At 37.4% G+C, this 17,533-nt stretch overlaps 1 protein-coding gene across 1 annotated transcript; it reads left to right on the top strand.

The window, feature by feature from the left end:
- Positions 1-278: 278 nt before the first annotated feature.
- Positions 279-16,673, top strand: PANK3 (pantothenate kinase 3). The gene is made up of 7 exons (XM_007110031.4): positions 279-480; positions 6,333-6,685; positions 9,084-9,337; positions 10,859-11,035; positions 12,057-12,180; positions 14,323-14,448; positions 15,917-16,673. Exons 1-7 carry the CDS (start codon positions 453-455, stop codon positions 15,965-15,967), a joined length of 1,113 nt encoding a protein of 370 aa, XP_007110093.1. The 5' UTR covers positions 279-452; the 3' UTR covers positions 15,968-16,673.
- The last annotated feature ends 860 nt before the right edge of the window (positions 16,674-17,533 follow it).

Genomic DNA, 17,533 nt, shown 5'->3' with positions numbered 1-17,533 from the left:
GCCTGAGAGCCGGGCCTCGCGACCCGGGGAACTACAATCCCCAGCAGCCGGGCGGAGAGCGGAGAGAGGGGGCACTCGCGTCACGTGGGCGCTGGGCCTGGGCGGGCTGCTTCTCAGTGCTGCGGCGGCGGCGGCGGCGGCGGCGGCGGCGGCGGCGGCTCGGCGGACGGGGGCCTTTTGTTTGGAGCGGCGGCGGGGGGCCCCGGAGCGGCGAGGCCGGTGGCCTTCCCCTGCTCGCTCGGTCCCGGCCGCCCCTCGCGGGGGTGGGGGGGGCCGCCCCCTGGGCCGGGGCCTCGTCTCAGGCGCCCCCGCCCCGCCCTTGGCCCGCCCCGCCCGGCCCGAGGGGAGGAACCGGCCGGGCCTCCCCGCGCGGCCCAGCTACCTCTGGAGTCGCCGCCGCAACCCTCTGCGCGCCGTACCCGAGGCTGCCTCTCGCCCCTCAGGCCGACGCCATGAAGATCAAGGATGCCAAGAAACCCTGTAAGATGGGGGCTTGGGCTCGTCGGGTTGGGAGAGCAAGTTGGGCCACGTCGGGAAGCCCCTTGTGGTGGCCTGGTTCGAAGCCGGTCGCTCCCCGTCGTCGCCCAGCACGGGATGGGGGCGGAGGGACCTTTGCAGCACCCGGTTCGAGGCTCCCTCCCCATCCCCCTACGCTCGGTTGACGAACGCTTGCCGCCCCCTAGCCTTTCCTCCTCGAGAGCTGGGAGGAGCAAGGGGGAATTTTTGTTCTGGGGTTTGGCAGGCAAGACCAGAGTTACCAGCTTCCTCTGAAGTCAAGTTGAAAATGGGTGGTCACAGATGCCAAGTTGCGCGGGGACATTTACCACCCTTTTTTTTTTTTTTTTTGTAATTTTTAAAAACTGATTTCTAAGCTTTCTGCTTGTGTCCTTGAAATCCCGGTGGGTTCCTGGGAGTTGTCTCTTATAATTAGAGCTTTTAAACACACGGCAGGCATGTAACCTACCGGTGGGTAAGTGCCGGTAGGTTTGGAATAACAACTAGTTCATGTTTGTTTTTTAAAAAACAGAGATAAAAAGATCAAAGTCACCCGTATTCCCGCCCTTCAGAGCTAACCACTATTAATATTTTGGTGACTACCCGTAGAGATTTTTCTACGATTATATATAGCCTATACTTAAAAAAAAAAAAAAAAAAAAACCCCAAACTTTCCATACTTAAAGAGAGTAGATCAACTTTTATTTGCTTCCTTTTATTTTTAGCCTTTTTAAAACCTTTTACTCCTGTGAATGGCTTATTTAATCACTCAGGCGTTGTGATTGTCATACTTGAAGTTCATTCTTCCAGTGCGACTAGGAATGCGGGATGCATGCTTCTGTCTTAGAATTGTATTGGTGTTTTGCCATTTTGCAGTGTTGTGTGATCCTCCCAACAGTTCTAGGAAATCTCTTGCTATAGAACGGGAGTACTGATAACTGTCTTTTCCCACCCGTCCGGTCTTGAAAACCTCCACGGAGAGGCAAAGTACCAAAGCACTCCAAAACCTGTTAATTGTTATTTAAATGTGAGATAATTTGGTTCTCATTTTACTGCTGAGGAAAACTGAACTTACTGAGCCCCAGAGTAACTTTTCCAAGCCTGCACCAACCAACTCTGCTAACTGAGTGAACTCGGGGCCCTAAGTCACCTGACTCATAGTCCTGTGTTCTTTCTTTTGCACCTGTAGGGCGTAGTCTAAATACTTAGAGAAGCACAAACCTTTCTGATCTGGTAGTTTTATCTGCCAGTTAAAACATTTTTTTAAACAATGATTTTTTAAAAACAAAAACAAAAACAACGATAAAGAGTTCTCGTTCAGGAGTCTATGAAATAGTGATGTGAAGTCTTAAAATGAGAGAGTAATAGAAATACTACTATTTCACTTTACATTTGCTGAATTAAATGAATCTTGAACAGATGCAGTAATGTAGAACCGTTGGACATCTTCCCTCAACACATAGGTTTTCTCGGCTTGTGTTAGAATTTCCGTTTAGTAAAATGAGTTTAACTATGACAAGCTCATATTCTGACCCTTATGGTATTATTTTATTTTTGCCATGACAGCGATTTGATTACTTAGATTTGGGCAAACTTATAATCAGGTGTGAATACCATATCTAGCAAAGATGATAATTAAGAGTTTATAATATAAACTTTAGGTTGAGAAATAAAGGAACACCTATTTTTTAGAAGTAATTTGTTTATTAATATATTGTGGTACATTGTGAGACCATTAATGTTAAAATAGAGTTATGCTGAAAAACCAGTCAATTAATATGATTTAGAAGTCTGAAATAACATTTTCAGTTTCCTATGTGTAAAAGATGACTTTATTGTCTACTCAGCTCTTTACAGTAAAAATAAAGAACATCTTGTTCTTTTGTGTGTGAGAAAGAAAGTATTTCAACTATGAACTGTCATGGAAATATATATATATAACTGGAAAGTATTATTTCTGATGTTTCACACCACTCAGTTTAGCTAAAGACACTTGGTTTTTTTTTTTTTTTTTTTTTTTTTTTTTTGCGGTACGCGGGCCTCTAGCCGCTCCACGGCATGTGGGATCTTCCCGGACTGGGGCACGAACCCGTGTTCCCTGCATCGGCAGGCGGACTCTCAACCACTGCGCCACCAGGGAAGCCCAAGACACTTGTTTTTGAGTTCTTGCGTAGGGTTTCTTTTTTTTTTATAATCATAAATTTAGTAAGCACTTTGTATGTAAGGCACTATCTTTACATGCACTGCGTCATTTAATCCTTAGAGCAGCACTAGTAACTAAAAACTGTATCTCATACTAGTTAAACAAGTGACTTTGGCTTCACACATTTTCTTACAGTTACTCACCCAAGTGTTAGAAAACATTGCTTTTTGATACATCACTAGTATATACCAGCCTATAAACAAAATGCCAGTGTTTAACCAGAAAATAAAAGGAATTGGTTTCACCCTCTAAATTGTATAAGTAAAAGATGAGCATTTGAAATTATGTGTTGGGCTTCCCTGGTGGTGCAGTGGTTGGGAGTCCGCCTGCCGATGCAGGGGACACGGGTTCGTGCCCCGGTCCGGGAAGATCCCACATGCCGCGGAGCGGCGGGGCCCTTGAGCCATGGCCGCTGAGCCTGCGCATCCAGAGCCTGTGCTCCGCAACGGGAGAGGCCCCAGCAGTGAGAGGCCCGTGTACAGCAAAAAAAAAAAACACACAAAAAAAAAGAATTACTTATTGAAATTATGTGTTAATTCAACTCCAGGGGAAGAATGAAGTCAAACATTAATCTAATGAAAAGTGTTTGCTGGAACCAAAACTGTGGCAATGTTTGCATTACCTTTACTTGTATTTTTCACGCTACTTAAATAATAGTAAAAATCTAAACAGTGGTGTTCCTCTGTACCTCAACTGACATGATTTTTTAAGGTAAGGGTCAGCCTCTGTTCTGCTTACCTGTAGAGCATGTAACATGATTAACAAGGTGAAAATAAAAGATTTTTTATATATACATATATATATTTTTTCATTTGGTGCAGTGTAGGTTTGGGTGCCTGCTTTGCTAACCCAAGCAGTAAGGTATGTGAAGTTTTTGTCAAGACCAGAGAGAAGTATGTAGCATATGCGTGCATATGTGTGCCGTTTGCTTCTATGTAATTTGATTGGCCTGTTTGTAAATTGAGTCATTACTTAAGAATGATCACTTCCAGTGGATAGTAAGGTGCAGTTGGAGGTGATAGTTTCTAATATTCTCTTAGATGTAACTAATTTACCAAAGGGGGGAGAAGTCTTCTGAAGCTCTTCTGAGGAATTATAATACTGAAGGTGTGAGTATGGTTTATTTTCTTAGTCTGTTTTAAAACAACATTTTTATTCGGAATGATTATTGGGAAGAGTGAAATGTCTTTCATTCGGGAACTTGAACCGTATCTGGAATTGACCATTGCACATGCTCATTTTAGAATTTTGTTCCTTAAAATAATCCACCAACGTTTCTAAACATTTTCAGCATTTGGTTTATCTTTCTGCTCAAGAAGAATTAAATCCTAGTTTGGCATAGGATCCCTTTGGGCTAAAATCTGCATGGGGCCAATAGCAATTAAATAGCTCCTTAAAGCTTCTCCGCTAGCTCTTACCAACACTTAACAAGCAAGACACCAAGCTTTTATAATGAAGCTTGTTAGAAATTAACAGTCTGCTCTTGGGGCTAAAAAGGTGATCAGGCATGTGGGTTTCTTCTTTTGCATACCTAATCTACCTGGTAGGAAAGATAATTTCTTGGTAGCACTCTGCTTATGCTGGTTCTGGATATTTTTGTTACTTATGGGGAACTAATGGCAGTTCTCTTAGGCTCAGGTGAAATAGAATAGGAGCTACTATTTTTTTGGAAGGCCATGTAAACAGATCATGAGAGATTCTAGGAAATGCTCAAAGTCTGTAGAAGGTAATGTTTATTTGCCATCATCAAAGTACTTATTTATATTTATGGAAGGTATGTTTTCTTTAAATGTATTTTGGTTCATTTTTTTCACCTTGACAGTGGAGAGTTTTATTCTCAAAAGAATGAGAAATGTTGAGGCTGTATGCAAGAAGTAGGATGCTTATGCACTGGTGACCTACTTTTAACCTGTCCCTTGGCCAGAAGCAACAAAACTATAGATTAGCTATTTGCCTGATTTCTTTGGAAAGTGGTACTTTTCTTACCTCATGGAAGTATTAGTGGGCCTCTGGTTGTACTTAATAACTTTGTACTTTTATCACAAATCAATAAAGTTTGAGATTTGTGCCCCCTCCCCTTCTCATTTTAGTTAGTGACAAAATAACAAGCATAAGTATTTGCTTTAATGCACTGGAAATTAGATCACTTGCTAAATGAAAGGAGTGGATCATAATTAAGAATATGTGTCTTCTATGTTCTTGTTGCCTCCCCCATACTTTTTGAATGGTGATTATTTCTCTGGCATAAGGAAATGAATTCCAGAACTCTGCCGAGTTGAAAGGATCTCTATGCAAAAGAAGGGACCTATAATGTTCTAGTTTGGATATTAAGGTAACCAAGACGTTCATAGTCTGCAATATAGCATCTCCAGTTACTCTTCCTTTAAGAGCAGTTTTAAGAGCAGATACCCCTAAGAGAACAGACATAGACCTATCTAACAGGCTAGATGTGAGGTGAGTCTTGAATGGCCTCTCATTCATTTTTAAAGTGTGTTACTGGGAATTCCCTTGCAGCCCCCGCTTTCACTCCCAGGGCGCAGGGCGCTAGTTCAGGGAACTAAGATCCCACAAGCCATGGGGCATGGCCAAAAAATATATATATCAATAAAAGTGTTTTACTTATTTAAGATGGCCTCCATTACTAGCTACCCAACAAAATTGAGAAAATTTACTTTCTTCAGCATCTTAGTTGTTTATACAAATCTATAGGTGACAAAAGCATTGAGCTTGTATAGAGAAATGTATAGAATCTTTTCTCGTTGAGTCGTATGTTCCCGGTTTCTAATGGTACACACATATCAAATAAGTAAAATATGAATATGTAAGAAACAAAGTAGAATTTTAGAAGGAACTAAATTTCCTTGACAACTTATATATAATAAACTGTTAAATACATGTTCTTAGGCATTTCGTAATCTGTGTATCTATAGTATTAAATTATTTTTGAGTCTCTATCATAATGATTAAGATGCCAGAGAATAGAAACAGTTTCCTTAAGGAAACTAAGATTTGAGAGGTTAATTAATGGCTTTTCAATGTCATATAGCCCAGTTAGTGAGAGAGCACCAAGTCCCAAACCCAGATGATGCTACCTCCCCAAATGTGCCTGTTTCCAAGTAGGTTTATCTTCAGCGTTATCAACAGCTAATTTTATTAACTAGATGCACTAAAGAAGCCTAGTAAGTTTAATGAGCAAAGAAAAAAAGTTCTTTTTAAGGAGGTACTTTTCCCTTGGGTTGCTTGAAGTGATAATAGGCCAATTTTATTATATTAAAATCTTAGAAACATTTTCAAGCCGTAGTTGATGACCTATTATTAAAACCAAATTGGTCCAAATTTTTCCTAATCTCCTGGGACACATGATAAATAAATGAAAAGGAATGCCTACCAGACCAGGAATTAAAAGGCCCGGGTCCAGCCCCAGGCATGCTGAGTTATGGGTTTTTAGAAAATACACAGAATAACACTTTGAAGGGAAAAGGGTGAGTTTCATATAGATTTGTCTTACCTCAAAAGTATTATTGACTGAATGCATGATTCAGGGTAAATGAAGCTTGTGGCTAATTAACTAGGTCCTAATTTGCATTTCTAAAATCAGGATATATATTTTTATTTATTTGTTTTTTATCCATAGCTTTCCCTTGGTTTGGCATGGACATCGGGGGAACTCTGGTAAAGCTCTCATATTTTGAACCTATCGATATCACAGCAGAGGAAGAACAAGAAGAAGTTGAGAGCTTAAAAAGTATCCGGAAATATTTGACTTCTAATGTAGCCTATGGATCCACTGGTATTCGTGATGTACACCTTGAACTGAAAGATTTAACACTTTTTGGCCGGAGAGGGAACTTGCACTTTATCAGATTTCCAACCCAGGACCTGCCTACTTTTATCCAAATGGGAAGAGATAAAAACTTCTCAACATTACACACGGTGCTATGTGCTACAGGAGGTGGTGCTTACAAGTTTGAAAAAGATTTTCGCACAGTAGGTATTTCACTCACAGGCAAAAATCGATACCCATTCTCTTCAGTTTTTAAAGTATGAGGCTCGTTTTCTGTCTGGTATGTTTCTTAGACTAGTTACCCCTGCTGATACAGGGGAAGTATGTATTCATGACTTACTTTTGATTGGAGCATTTAAACACCTTTATGCAATGAGTAAAAACTGGCCAGAGTTGGGCCTGTCGTACATAATATGGAGTAAAACCTGCTAAGTTTAGGAACTGCTACAAAGCTACAGTAAAAGCAGACTTCAGTGAATTTGGCAGTGTGCAAAGCCAGATATAAATGGGGCTTGAAATATTTTCACTATTATTATCCTGTGTTTGCTTGTTTTTTTGAGTATTATCCAGTCATCTCTCCTAAGGCCACCATCTTCCCAAACCCCAACTGAAACCTGTATCTTTTGATTAATAGACACCTGAATGAAAGTCCCTGTTAGCCCTTTTTTCTTGGATTTTATACCATCGACCCTACCATGTTTCCGTCTTGAAGGGGGTCATTTGGATGTGGCAGGTGGATTATGAAAGCGTCGATTTCTGTGCTAGTAGGGGTTTGCCAAGTGTCCAGTCCTTCCCATTAGAATAAAGATTAAAAAGTTTATACTTGGGTTTACTGAAATTTGTTTTTCTTGAAAATATGCATGTGGACCATTTAGTTTCTCAGATTCACATAAGAAAATCTAGAACATAAGTGATCACTTTATGGCTCACAGAAGTGAATACCTTGTAATTTGGGGTAGTTTTTATAAAAAATTTTTATGATGAGTAATACTGATTTGCATTCAGTTTATTGAGTAATCTGACCATAAATTCAAAACCAGTTTTGGATGCGTGATATTTAATGTTTGCCAAAAGCAGTGTCCTTGAAGCCAGCTCTCACCTGGCCATTGTTTGGAGACACTGGTATTCAAATTACGGAGTTCTAAGTTTTTTTTAAGAAGTATTGATATTTTCTAGTGATGAAGTTTTATAATATTTTTGTTGGTGCTTAATCATGTATTAAGCTAATATTTGAACATCTAGTTTGTGTTAGGTATTGTGCTAGGCACTGAGAAGTCAGCTAGGAATAAGACACAGACTTAGCTCTCAAAGAGTGCAGTATCCTAGACCACACATTTAAGTGAACTGTAAGTTCAGTGCATTATAATTAAGAAGGACAATGCATTATAATTAATACTATGCTATGAAAAGAGATGCCATGGGAACACAAGGGGGAGTGATACCTAATAAGTCCTTAGAGAATTGAAAAGCTTATCTAAGCTGAGATCTTTTATAGTAAATATTTTATAATATACTCTTTACTAACCTGAAATGAATTTAATAATTTCACATTAGTTCCCAGACTGTAATATAAAGATAGGAAATTAAGGTACTTATATATCAGTAGGTAGATTTTCTGGTATGATCACACAAGAGGGCATAATGAAGTAGTCAGATTTAGATGCTTGTATGTACATAGATTGAACTTAATTTCTAAAGCCACAAATGCTAGATTGATAAGGTATGTTTTACTGGAGAATCAAATACCATAAGGGGTATTGCTGTTGTGACATAACTTTCGAAGATGCTAAACAACACAAGGTAAAGCTCCAAACAGTAAAAAGTACAACACTTCCTCAGTTTATATGGTGGTTGCATTCCTAGCAAATTTAGTATGTATTAAAACCATGTAAAGAATACCTTGTGTCTGGCTTCCCTGGTGGCGCAGTGGTTGAGAGTCCGCCTGCCGATGCAGGGGACATGGGTTCGTGCCCCGGTCCGGGAAGATCCCACATGCCGCAGAGCAGCTGGGCCCGTGAGCCATGGCCACTGAGCCTGCGCATCCGGAGCCTGTGCTCCGCAGTGGGAGAGGCCACAATAGTGAGAGGCCCGCGTACCGCAAAAAAGAAAAAAAAGAATACCTTGTGTCTATACACATATAGATAAAATACTTTGTGTTTACATAGGCTCAGATAATTACAAACGAATTTTCCTACTGCTGCCTACAAAAATGTCTGTCATAATGTTCAAAGGTAATGCAGGAAAGAGTTAACTTTTTTTTTGCACAACTGCCCCACCCATTGCGGATGTCTGGCACCCCAAGTCCCTGCCCAGTAAATGTTAGTTTGATTCTCCCCTCCTCCCCATCTTTGTGAAAACTAAAAATTCCCCACAGATTTCCAAAACGCCTCTAGAAGTAATACTACCACCACTGAGAACCACAGGACTAAATGAAGTCCCTAAGAGATTTTGACACAAAAGAAAACAAGTGAAAGCGTGTGGGTTGTAAATGATTTTGAAGTTTTGTAAAGTGCATGGAAATTATATGGTATAGTCGAGTCAAGTATTTTGAATGCTTTCCTTTGTTCACTTTGTAAAACTCACTTTGGTGTTTTTTTACAGATTGGAAACCTCCACCTGCACAAACTGGATGAACTTGACTGCCTTGTAAAGGGCTTGCTGTATATAGATTCTGTCAGTTTCAATGGACAAGCAGAGTGCTATTATTTTGCTAATGCCTCAGAACCTGAGAGATGCCAAAAGATGCCTTTCAACCTGGATGATCCCTATCCACTTCTGGTAGTAAACATTGGTTCGGGAGTCAGTATTTTAGCAGTCCATTCCAAAGACAACTATAAACGAGTAACTGGGACAAGGTAGTAACGTTTTTGTTCTTAAGGCAGCATTCATATTGTTTTCTGCACAGAAATTGTGAAATCTATATATTAATGCTAGCTTCATCAGAAAACTAATGTGTATTGTGCAACGGCTAAAAATGTAGATCTGTAAGTATAAGTTAAAGTGTTGCAGATAATACTTTTTTTTAAGGCATGTGTGTAGACTCAAACTAAAATCATTAAATGTTTATATTTGGTTAGCATCATTTGGCATCAAAATTTCCATAATGAAAAGAGTGAATTTTTATCTGGAATGATTCCAATAACATTTTTATTTTCCAAAGCATTTTTCTCATTTTTATATAGATATATTTAAGCCTAAAGCTTGAAACATTCTTATTTGATTCACATGTAAGTGGAGTATTTGGCAACATTGTAATTAATTCATATAGGATGAATTTAACATGAACTCTCTAATACCTGAAATATGAATGGGAAATGAGATTCTAAAATTTTCCTTATGATTCCAGTATGTACTTTATCAACTTTTAAGGAAGCTGGAGGCTCCTATTTATTTAATTGAGGAGGAAAGATTTTAGGATGCTTTAAATCAGATTGATTTGTGAAAAAAAACTCTGGCCACGCTGTGCAGCATGTGGGATCTTAGTTCCCAAACCAGGGATCAGACCTGTGCTCCCTGTGTTGGGAGCACAGACTCTTAACCATTGGACTGCCAGGGAAGTCCCGAAAGAAACTCATTTTAATTTTAATGTAGTACTCCTATTTGAATAATACTTAAATTTAATTAGTATTTTATTTCTGTGGTGGCTGAAAGTCTACCTCCGTTGTAACTCTCTATGCTAAAGAATTACAGGGAAGTACTACCTACTTCAATCAATTCAAAAAGACAGAAATTCAGTCTGTTAACTAAATTCCAACAGTGATTCAGGAATAGAACCTGTTAGAAATTTAGGTGAGACTAGGGAGCAAAGGTTTTGATTTTAGGGGCTAGAGTGGCATAATTTCATTTTGTGAGCATATCCAAAAGAATAATAGAACCAAGTTAATTTCTGTCTTTAACATGATGACCAGCCTGACATAAATGTCCTCACTGTATTCATATCGGAGTCATGTAAATGTTAATGTATCACATTGAGTTGATTTCAGCCTTGTCAGGCTAAGTAAATAGGCCTTTCACAAAATTATTTCCTGGAAACCATTTAGAATTACAATTTTTCTCCTTTTAATTTGTATGGTATTAACTTTTAGCACTCCTTTTTCATGCACACAAAAACATTTATTTTTAGCAATTACAAAGTGTAAGGTATCAGGTGAAGATACTAGAAGATATAAAAGGTCTTCTGTGTCATGTTGTTTACACGACAACATTTTTTTCCTTTGGTTTATTCTTTGACAAATTTGGTTTTGCTATGTGTTTTTCTTAAGGTTTAGCAATATCTATCCATGTGTTTATTGAATAAATGAGTGCTCCATCCTTTTACTTTGGAGAAAGAATACAGTGTGTAAATGCAACTTACCAAGTTTCTTTATTTTCTTTAGCCTTGGAGGGGGTACCTTTCTTGGTTTATGTAGTTTATTGACTGGCTGTGAAAGTTTTGAAGAGGCTCTTGAAATGGCATCCAAAGGTGACAGCACCCAAGCTGACAAGCTGGTCCGTGATATTTACGGAGGAGATTATGAAAGATTTGGCCTGCCTGGTTGGGCTGTAGCATCTAGGTAAGTTTAACATTTACATTATAATTAAAGTTGCTTATTTAGTTTTTAGAAAGCAGTGTATCAGGAAGTTGTAAGGGGCTTCCTCTTACCCAGTTTAGTTCTAAGTTTTGAACATTGATGTCGTTTTAAAATTAAATATACATCAAGAAGTCTCCCCTGAATGTACTATAGGAAACTGTTTTTATTAGTTATTGAGTATCCTTCCAGTGTTTCTCTATGCACATACAAATAAATATCCTTATCCTCCCCTTACAGAAGGTAACTTTTAGAAGGTAACATTTGTATACCATTATATAGTATACTGTATACAGTCGGGTCTCCTTATCCATGGTTCCACATCTACAGAGTCAGCCATCCTCAGATCGAAAATATTTGGAAAAATAATATTCCAGAAAGTTGCAAAAAGCAAAACTTGAATTTGCTGCACACAGGCAACTATTTACATAGTATTTACATTGTATTAAGTGTTATTAAGTAATCTGGAGATGATTTAAAGTATATACATAGGTTATATGCAAATACTACACCATTTTATACAAGGGACCTGAGCATCTAGAGATTTTGGTGTCCAAGGAAGGTCCTGGAACTAATCCCCCATGGATAAGAGGGAGGGGACTGTATAGTCTACAACAGCAGTATATCCTAGTCTGTTTGCCTGCCCCCCTCCCTCTCTCTCTCTCTTTTTTCCCTCTTCTTCCCTCATCCTTTCCCTCTTTCCCTCCCTACCCTCTGTCTTCTTCTTTTTCCTTCCTTTCCTCCCTCCCTCCTTCCTTTCTCCCCCCCCACTTTTTTTTTTATTAACAGCTTCATGGTATTTCATTGTATGAATGTATCATAGTTTGATAGATGTTTGGGTGTTCCCAGTATTTTCCTATGTGCAGTTCATTGGGTCAGTAAGTAACCTTGTACATGTATACCTTATTTTATACATGTTTAGATTTATCTGTAGGCTGTATTCTCAAAATATATGAAATGTTGTTATCAGCAGATTTGATTTTGTTTGGTTTTCATTTCTCTGCAGTTTTGGGAATATGATTTATAAGGAGAAGCGAGAATCTGTTAGTAAAGAAGATCTAGCAAGAGCTACATTAGTTACTATCACCAATAACATTGGTTCTGTGGCACGAATGTGTGCTGTTAATGAGGTAAAAAAAATTGTTTAATTATATGAAAAATGTGAGTTGGAGTTTTATGTACATGTAGCAGGCTTCTTCGTATTCCTTAAGGAGGCCTCATAGGATCGAGATCACTTAATCCATTAAATCCCAAGATTCATTAATATATATATGTTACCTATCCAATTGTGATACTACCTTTAAAGAAAGTAGCAGATAATTCAAATCGGAAATAGGACAGAGATAATTTACATTTCATATTTATCCAGAAACCTTTTCAGAAATATACAACCTAAATATCTTGAAGCTGTAAAACAAAAATTCTATCTAAACGATAAGACGTTTTGAGGTAACTTATTATTGAAAGTGGGTGGGTTTTTTTTTCCTGCTAGTGTTACCTTTGATTAGTGAAGTACTTGGAAGTTTTCTTACTGCCCTCGGCTTCTTTACAGTGCTGCCTTGTTGCATATGGATCAAGCAGCATTGTACAGGGCTATGAAGGCACTGAGACCATTCTTCACATGAAATTTGAATGATGTATACTTATAAAAAGCATGTACTGCTAGATTTACCTCATAATTGGGTTATTTTTATTTGAAGAAGACTGTATATACAGTTTGCCTTTGTGTAATAGAGGTATTTGCCCATTTAATTTTTATAAATATCAAATACTTTATAAATGTGTTGGGAATTTTACTTTTTAAAGGAATTCTTCATTTGTTCACTCATTCATTTATTCATTGAGTAAATATTTACAGAGTACCATGTGCCAGGTATTGTTCTGAGCACTTGAGATAAATTAGTGAAGAAAACAAACATCCCTGACTTTGTGCAGCTTACAGCCATTGTAGTGATGTAGTAAACAAGTAAATTATTCTGTATTAGGTGGTAAATGCTATTTTTAAAAAAGAGAAAATTAAACAAGATAAAGAGAATTGAGAGTAGACCAGAGAGTGGCAGAGGACAAATTACTGAGCAACTGGGTAGTTAAAGGAAGGCTTTGTTGAAAATGTGACTCTTAGGCAAAGATTTGATGGAGGTGAGAGAATCATGGGTGCAGATATTTGGGGAAAGGGAGGGAGGCTCCAGCAGAGAGAACAACTGTGCAAAGACTCAAATTAATACTCTGAATTACTCTAAATTCAAAATTAGAATACTGTCTTTTAAGTTTCTTAATAACAATGTAGTAAATTAGTTGAGGGAGCCACTAGCAGTCATTTTAACCTAGGTTTGGGAAATATTTCACTTTGAGGGGGCAGACAGTAATCTGGGATCTTTTTTGTTATCCCTGTAGGTCCAGATTTTCACTGGCCAATTGACCTAACAGTAATTAAGGCCATAGTTTACACTATTCAAACCAGTGTGCAAAAATGTATACTCAGAAGTACTTATATTATTCTGAGAGTAGAAATAGGTTTTTTGGAGATTCAAAACAAATATTAGTTCCTCCATCTGGAAGCCCTAGGGGTTGGGTGGGCATGCCAGTATCCCAGTCAGTTTTGCTCTCCAGTGCTATAGATAAAGTCCACGGTTTCTGTGTCATTACTGAGCATAAACTGCAACATGCTGACCAAGTTTACAGCTTGTTTTTAATCCTAAACACGTTTAAAATACTTTTCCTTGGTTTGTCTCCTTTTATCTCATCAGTAATATTTCTCCAGATTACTTTCTTTGCTAAATGTATTACTTATTGGCCATTTTCAAAAACAAGTCTATCTATAATTTAACTAGGGTCTTTCCAGAACTTTTCTTTTTAAATTAGATGTCATTTTTTAGGGCAGTTGTAGGTTCACAGCAAAATTGAGTGGAAGGTACAGAGTTCACTGACCCCCGAGACGCACAGCCTCCTCTACTGTCAATATCCAGCACCGGTTTGGTACATTTGTTAAAATCAATGAGCCTACATTGACACATCATCACTCAGAGTCCATAGTTTACATTTGGGATCACTCTTACTGTACATTCTATGGGTTTTGACAAGTGTAGTGACATGTCCTAAACTAATTTTTAAATATTCAGGATTATGAAAGCATATACCAGGAATGTAGTAGGCACTAAAAAAAGGTAGTAGTTGTTTATATTTGTAAGTAGAGATCTCATAAACTGTATTGTATTGTAAAATCTACTTGATAATTCTTTTTTCAAGTCATTTTCTTTGTTCTTTTCTTTTAGAAAATAAACAGAGTTGTCTTTGTTGGAAACTTTTTACGTGTCAATACTCTCTCGATGAAACTTTTGGCATATGCACTGGATTATTGGTCAAAAGGTCAACTGAAAGCATTATTTCTAGAGCATGAGGTATGATATGAAAATAAAGTTTTGTGAATTTTAATAGCATGCTTTTAAATGCAGTTTCATATATTGTTCCTTGCCCAGTACTTTATAAGTGAAGTATAAAACCGATTTACGTAAATAGTATATTGATTCCCTCACTTCAGTTTGAGTTAGCGGGTGGGCGTTTTTGTAACCTGCAGACATCCCATTAAGATGAGAATCTCACAGTTCTTCTGAAAAATAGAGAGCAGTATCAGGTCTGTGAGCTCATTAAATAAATACTGGGGCTGCTTGTGTACTTAGTGGGTTTGTTTTGTTAAATTGTTTTCTTTTGTTTCTTTTGTTTGTTTGTTTTGTTTTTTATTGTTTTTTGGCTGTGCCTCACTTGGGATATTAGTAGTAGCTCCCCAACCAGCGGTCGAACCCGGGCCCTTGTCAGTGAGAGCGCAGAGTCCTAACCACTGGACCGCTAGGGTATTCCCTCTTTCTTTTTTTTTTCCTCCCCTGAGAGAACAAATGTTAAATATGAACAATAAAAATATATATGATTTAGCAATGAAAATCTCCTTAATCCTCCCACCACAGCCTCACCCCCACCTCCAGTGGTAACCACTGTTAACATTTCGGAGTTTATTCTTGGAGGTTTTTTTTTCCTGTTCGATCGTAATACCCAGTTAAATTGTGATCGGAGCAAGTATCAGTTCACAAAATGTTTTGGATTAAGTAAACTTACCTTGAATTATTTTGTTTGTGGTCAAGTGAATATTTTATTAAGCATTTTAATAATACAGATTCTGAGTATTTGTTCATCTCTTATGAGCTTCCATGTGTTACTGTCACTGCTTTCGCTGTAGAGGTCAGAACGTGTACTCTTGTGTAGCCCCACCTGGCGTGTCCTCTGCTGTGGGGAATGGCAGGCAGAGCCAAAGGAATTTTCTTCAGGAAAGGGGAGGGGAGCCAGAATTGCAACAATAGTCCTAGAAGCTTTAGTGTCTAACAGCCACTCTTTATAAAAAAATATGTATTTCAAAGGTATATATATTATAATTAACTAGAAAATGCTTAGCTTCAATTATAATACAAAAACATATACATATATATGTATTGGGTGGCCAGAAAGTTTGTTCATGTTTTTCTGCAACGTCTTAAGGAAAAACCTGAACAAACTTATTGGTCAACCCAATATTTGTAATGTATGAAGAATATATACTACCACAAAACTTACTTGATTGATTGTTTCAAGTAGACTGTTGATTGAAATACTGAGCAATTAAACATGGAATTCAATTACTAAAAAGAAAAAAAGTTGTATATATTGAGAATACAGTTCTTAAAAAATTTTTTTTTACAATAACTGACGACACAAATTGGTAGCTTTCTGAATCGATGTTCTTAAATAGATTATACACAAGTATGTGTTCTTAATAGTGGTTAATATTACATGTTCATTTAGAAGCTGCACTACATTAATAATTGCTTTTAAATTATGCAGGGATATTTTGGAGCAGTTGGTGCACTTCTTGGGCTGCCAAATTTCAGCTAAAGCATCGGGTTTCTCTCTGTTAATAAATGTCATTCAAGAGGAACTGAAAACCAGAGGTGTTATTACTGCATTATTTGTCACTGGGAACCAAAGGATGAAAGAGTAGCACTATTCCTGTTGATTTTTAAGTGTCAGAATGGTAAGCTGCTATATGTTGCCATATTAAAAAGAGAGCTCCAGTAATGTGAAGTATTTCTAAGTGAAATGCTTTCCCTTCTGTATATAGCCAGTGTTAAATCCTTAAATGCAATACAGCCTCTGATTAATGAGCTTCCTCTGAAAAAGATTTTCTATTTATTTTATTTTATGTAGCCAACATTGCAGTACTGTATGTTCAAACATGAATCTTAAAGTCTCAGAAATGTTTATCTCGTGAAAAGAATTGATTCTCAATATTTGTTACAAGTCTGTTCTGTGTGTGTTTTGGTTACTAGTAAGTGGACAGTAACATACCCTATATCGAAACTTACTGAAATGGCAATCAAAGATGATCATTTTTATATGATTTTAGAAATGTTAAAGCAATATTAATTATGCATTACTGATGTTTTCCAAACATATCTTCTCCCAAAAAGCATGTTTATGTGCTCTTTCCCCAGAAGTACAACCTTTTTCAAATGCCATAATTTAATTGAAATACTGTTGTTAAACATTAGCCTGAATTTTAAAATGAATCCTAGAAAATGCACAAAATTGGTGATACTGCATTTTTTGTATTTTGAGTTTATCAGATAGTACCTTTTAAAATGTTTTTTAATTGGAGTCTTAATTACTTATTAATTGGTGATACTGCATTTTTTGTATTTTGAGTTTATCAGATAGTACCTTTTTAAATGTTTTTTAATTGGAGGCTTAATTACTTATTTGAAAGTCCGTTCAGTGAGGTCCCAGGACTATTTGAATGGAGTATGGTTTATGTGTATTGGTAGGGTTCTGTGCTCTTCTCTATACCACATTTACCTTAGGCCCAAAGTTAGCCATTTCTGTTTAATTAGGTCTGAACCATCAAAGCTAAAGACTGTCTTCTACTGTGAACAGCAACAAAATCATTTGTTCTAAACGGATGTTATGGAAATTTAAAAGACGAGTTGTTTTGAAACTGGGAATCTGAGGCAGTATTGCAGAATTATAAAAGGATCAATGTTTCGTACATTCTGGTAATAAAAGCATTATAGTTCCAAAATTTGTAAATCCTTTTGCCTTGGAATTTATTCTATATTTTGAAGTCATTTTTTATAATGTTATAGATTTTTTTCAGACTTTCACTTTGGCTGTAACATTTTAGAGGTCCAATAGTTCAGCAAAGTTTTTTGAGACTGTTACTTATGGTTTAGGAAGTTGAAAGACTTGGGGAAAATTGGGAAAAACTGTTCACCTCCTTAAATTACAGTAAATCTGGATGTACTTTGAAGAGCTTAAAACTTTTATATTACAGGAAGAAAGGTATTATGCTGTCTTTTTACACGACAGTTTTGCTCCGTAGAGAGCAATTTTCAATTGAATCTCAAGAGGTGGTGCTTGATAAAGATATTTCTCCCTGTAGTTTTCAAATTTTGTGCTCAAATA

The sequence above is a fragment of the Physeter macrocephalus genome, chromosome 2 (assembly GCF_002837175.3).
Source record: "Physeter macrocephalus isolate SW-GA chromosome 2, ASM283717v5, whole genome shotgun sequence".
Classification (NCBI taxonomy): domain Eukaryota; kingdom Metazoa; phylum Chordata; class Mammalia; order Artiodactyla; family Physeteridae; genus Physeter; species Physeter macrocephalus.
Note: the sequence above shows the minus strand (reverse complement) of the source record. Positions and strands in the feature narration are given on the sequence as shown.

What these genes read in the sequence shown, in the direction of transcription:
- PANK3 (XM_007110031.4), top strand. Translation starts at nt 453, where the DNA reads ATGAAGATCAAGGATGCCAAGAAACCCT. An exon ending in CAAGGATGCCAAGAAACCCT is followed by an intron (nt 481 to 6,332) that starts GTAAGATGGGGG and finishes TTTTATCCATAG; the next exon opens with CTTTCCCTTGGTTTGGCATG. An exon ending in CATTATTTCTAGAGCATGAG is followed by an intron (nt 14,449 to 15,916) that starts GTATGATATGAA and finishes TAAATTATGCAG; the next exon opens with GGATATTTTGGAGCAGTTGG.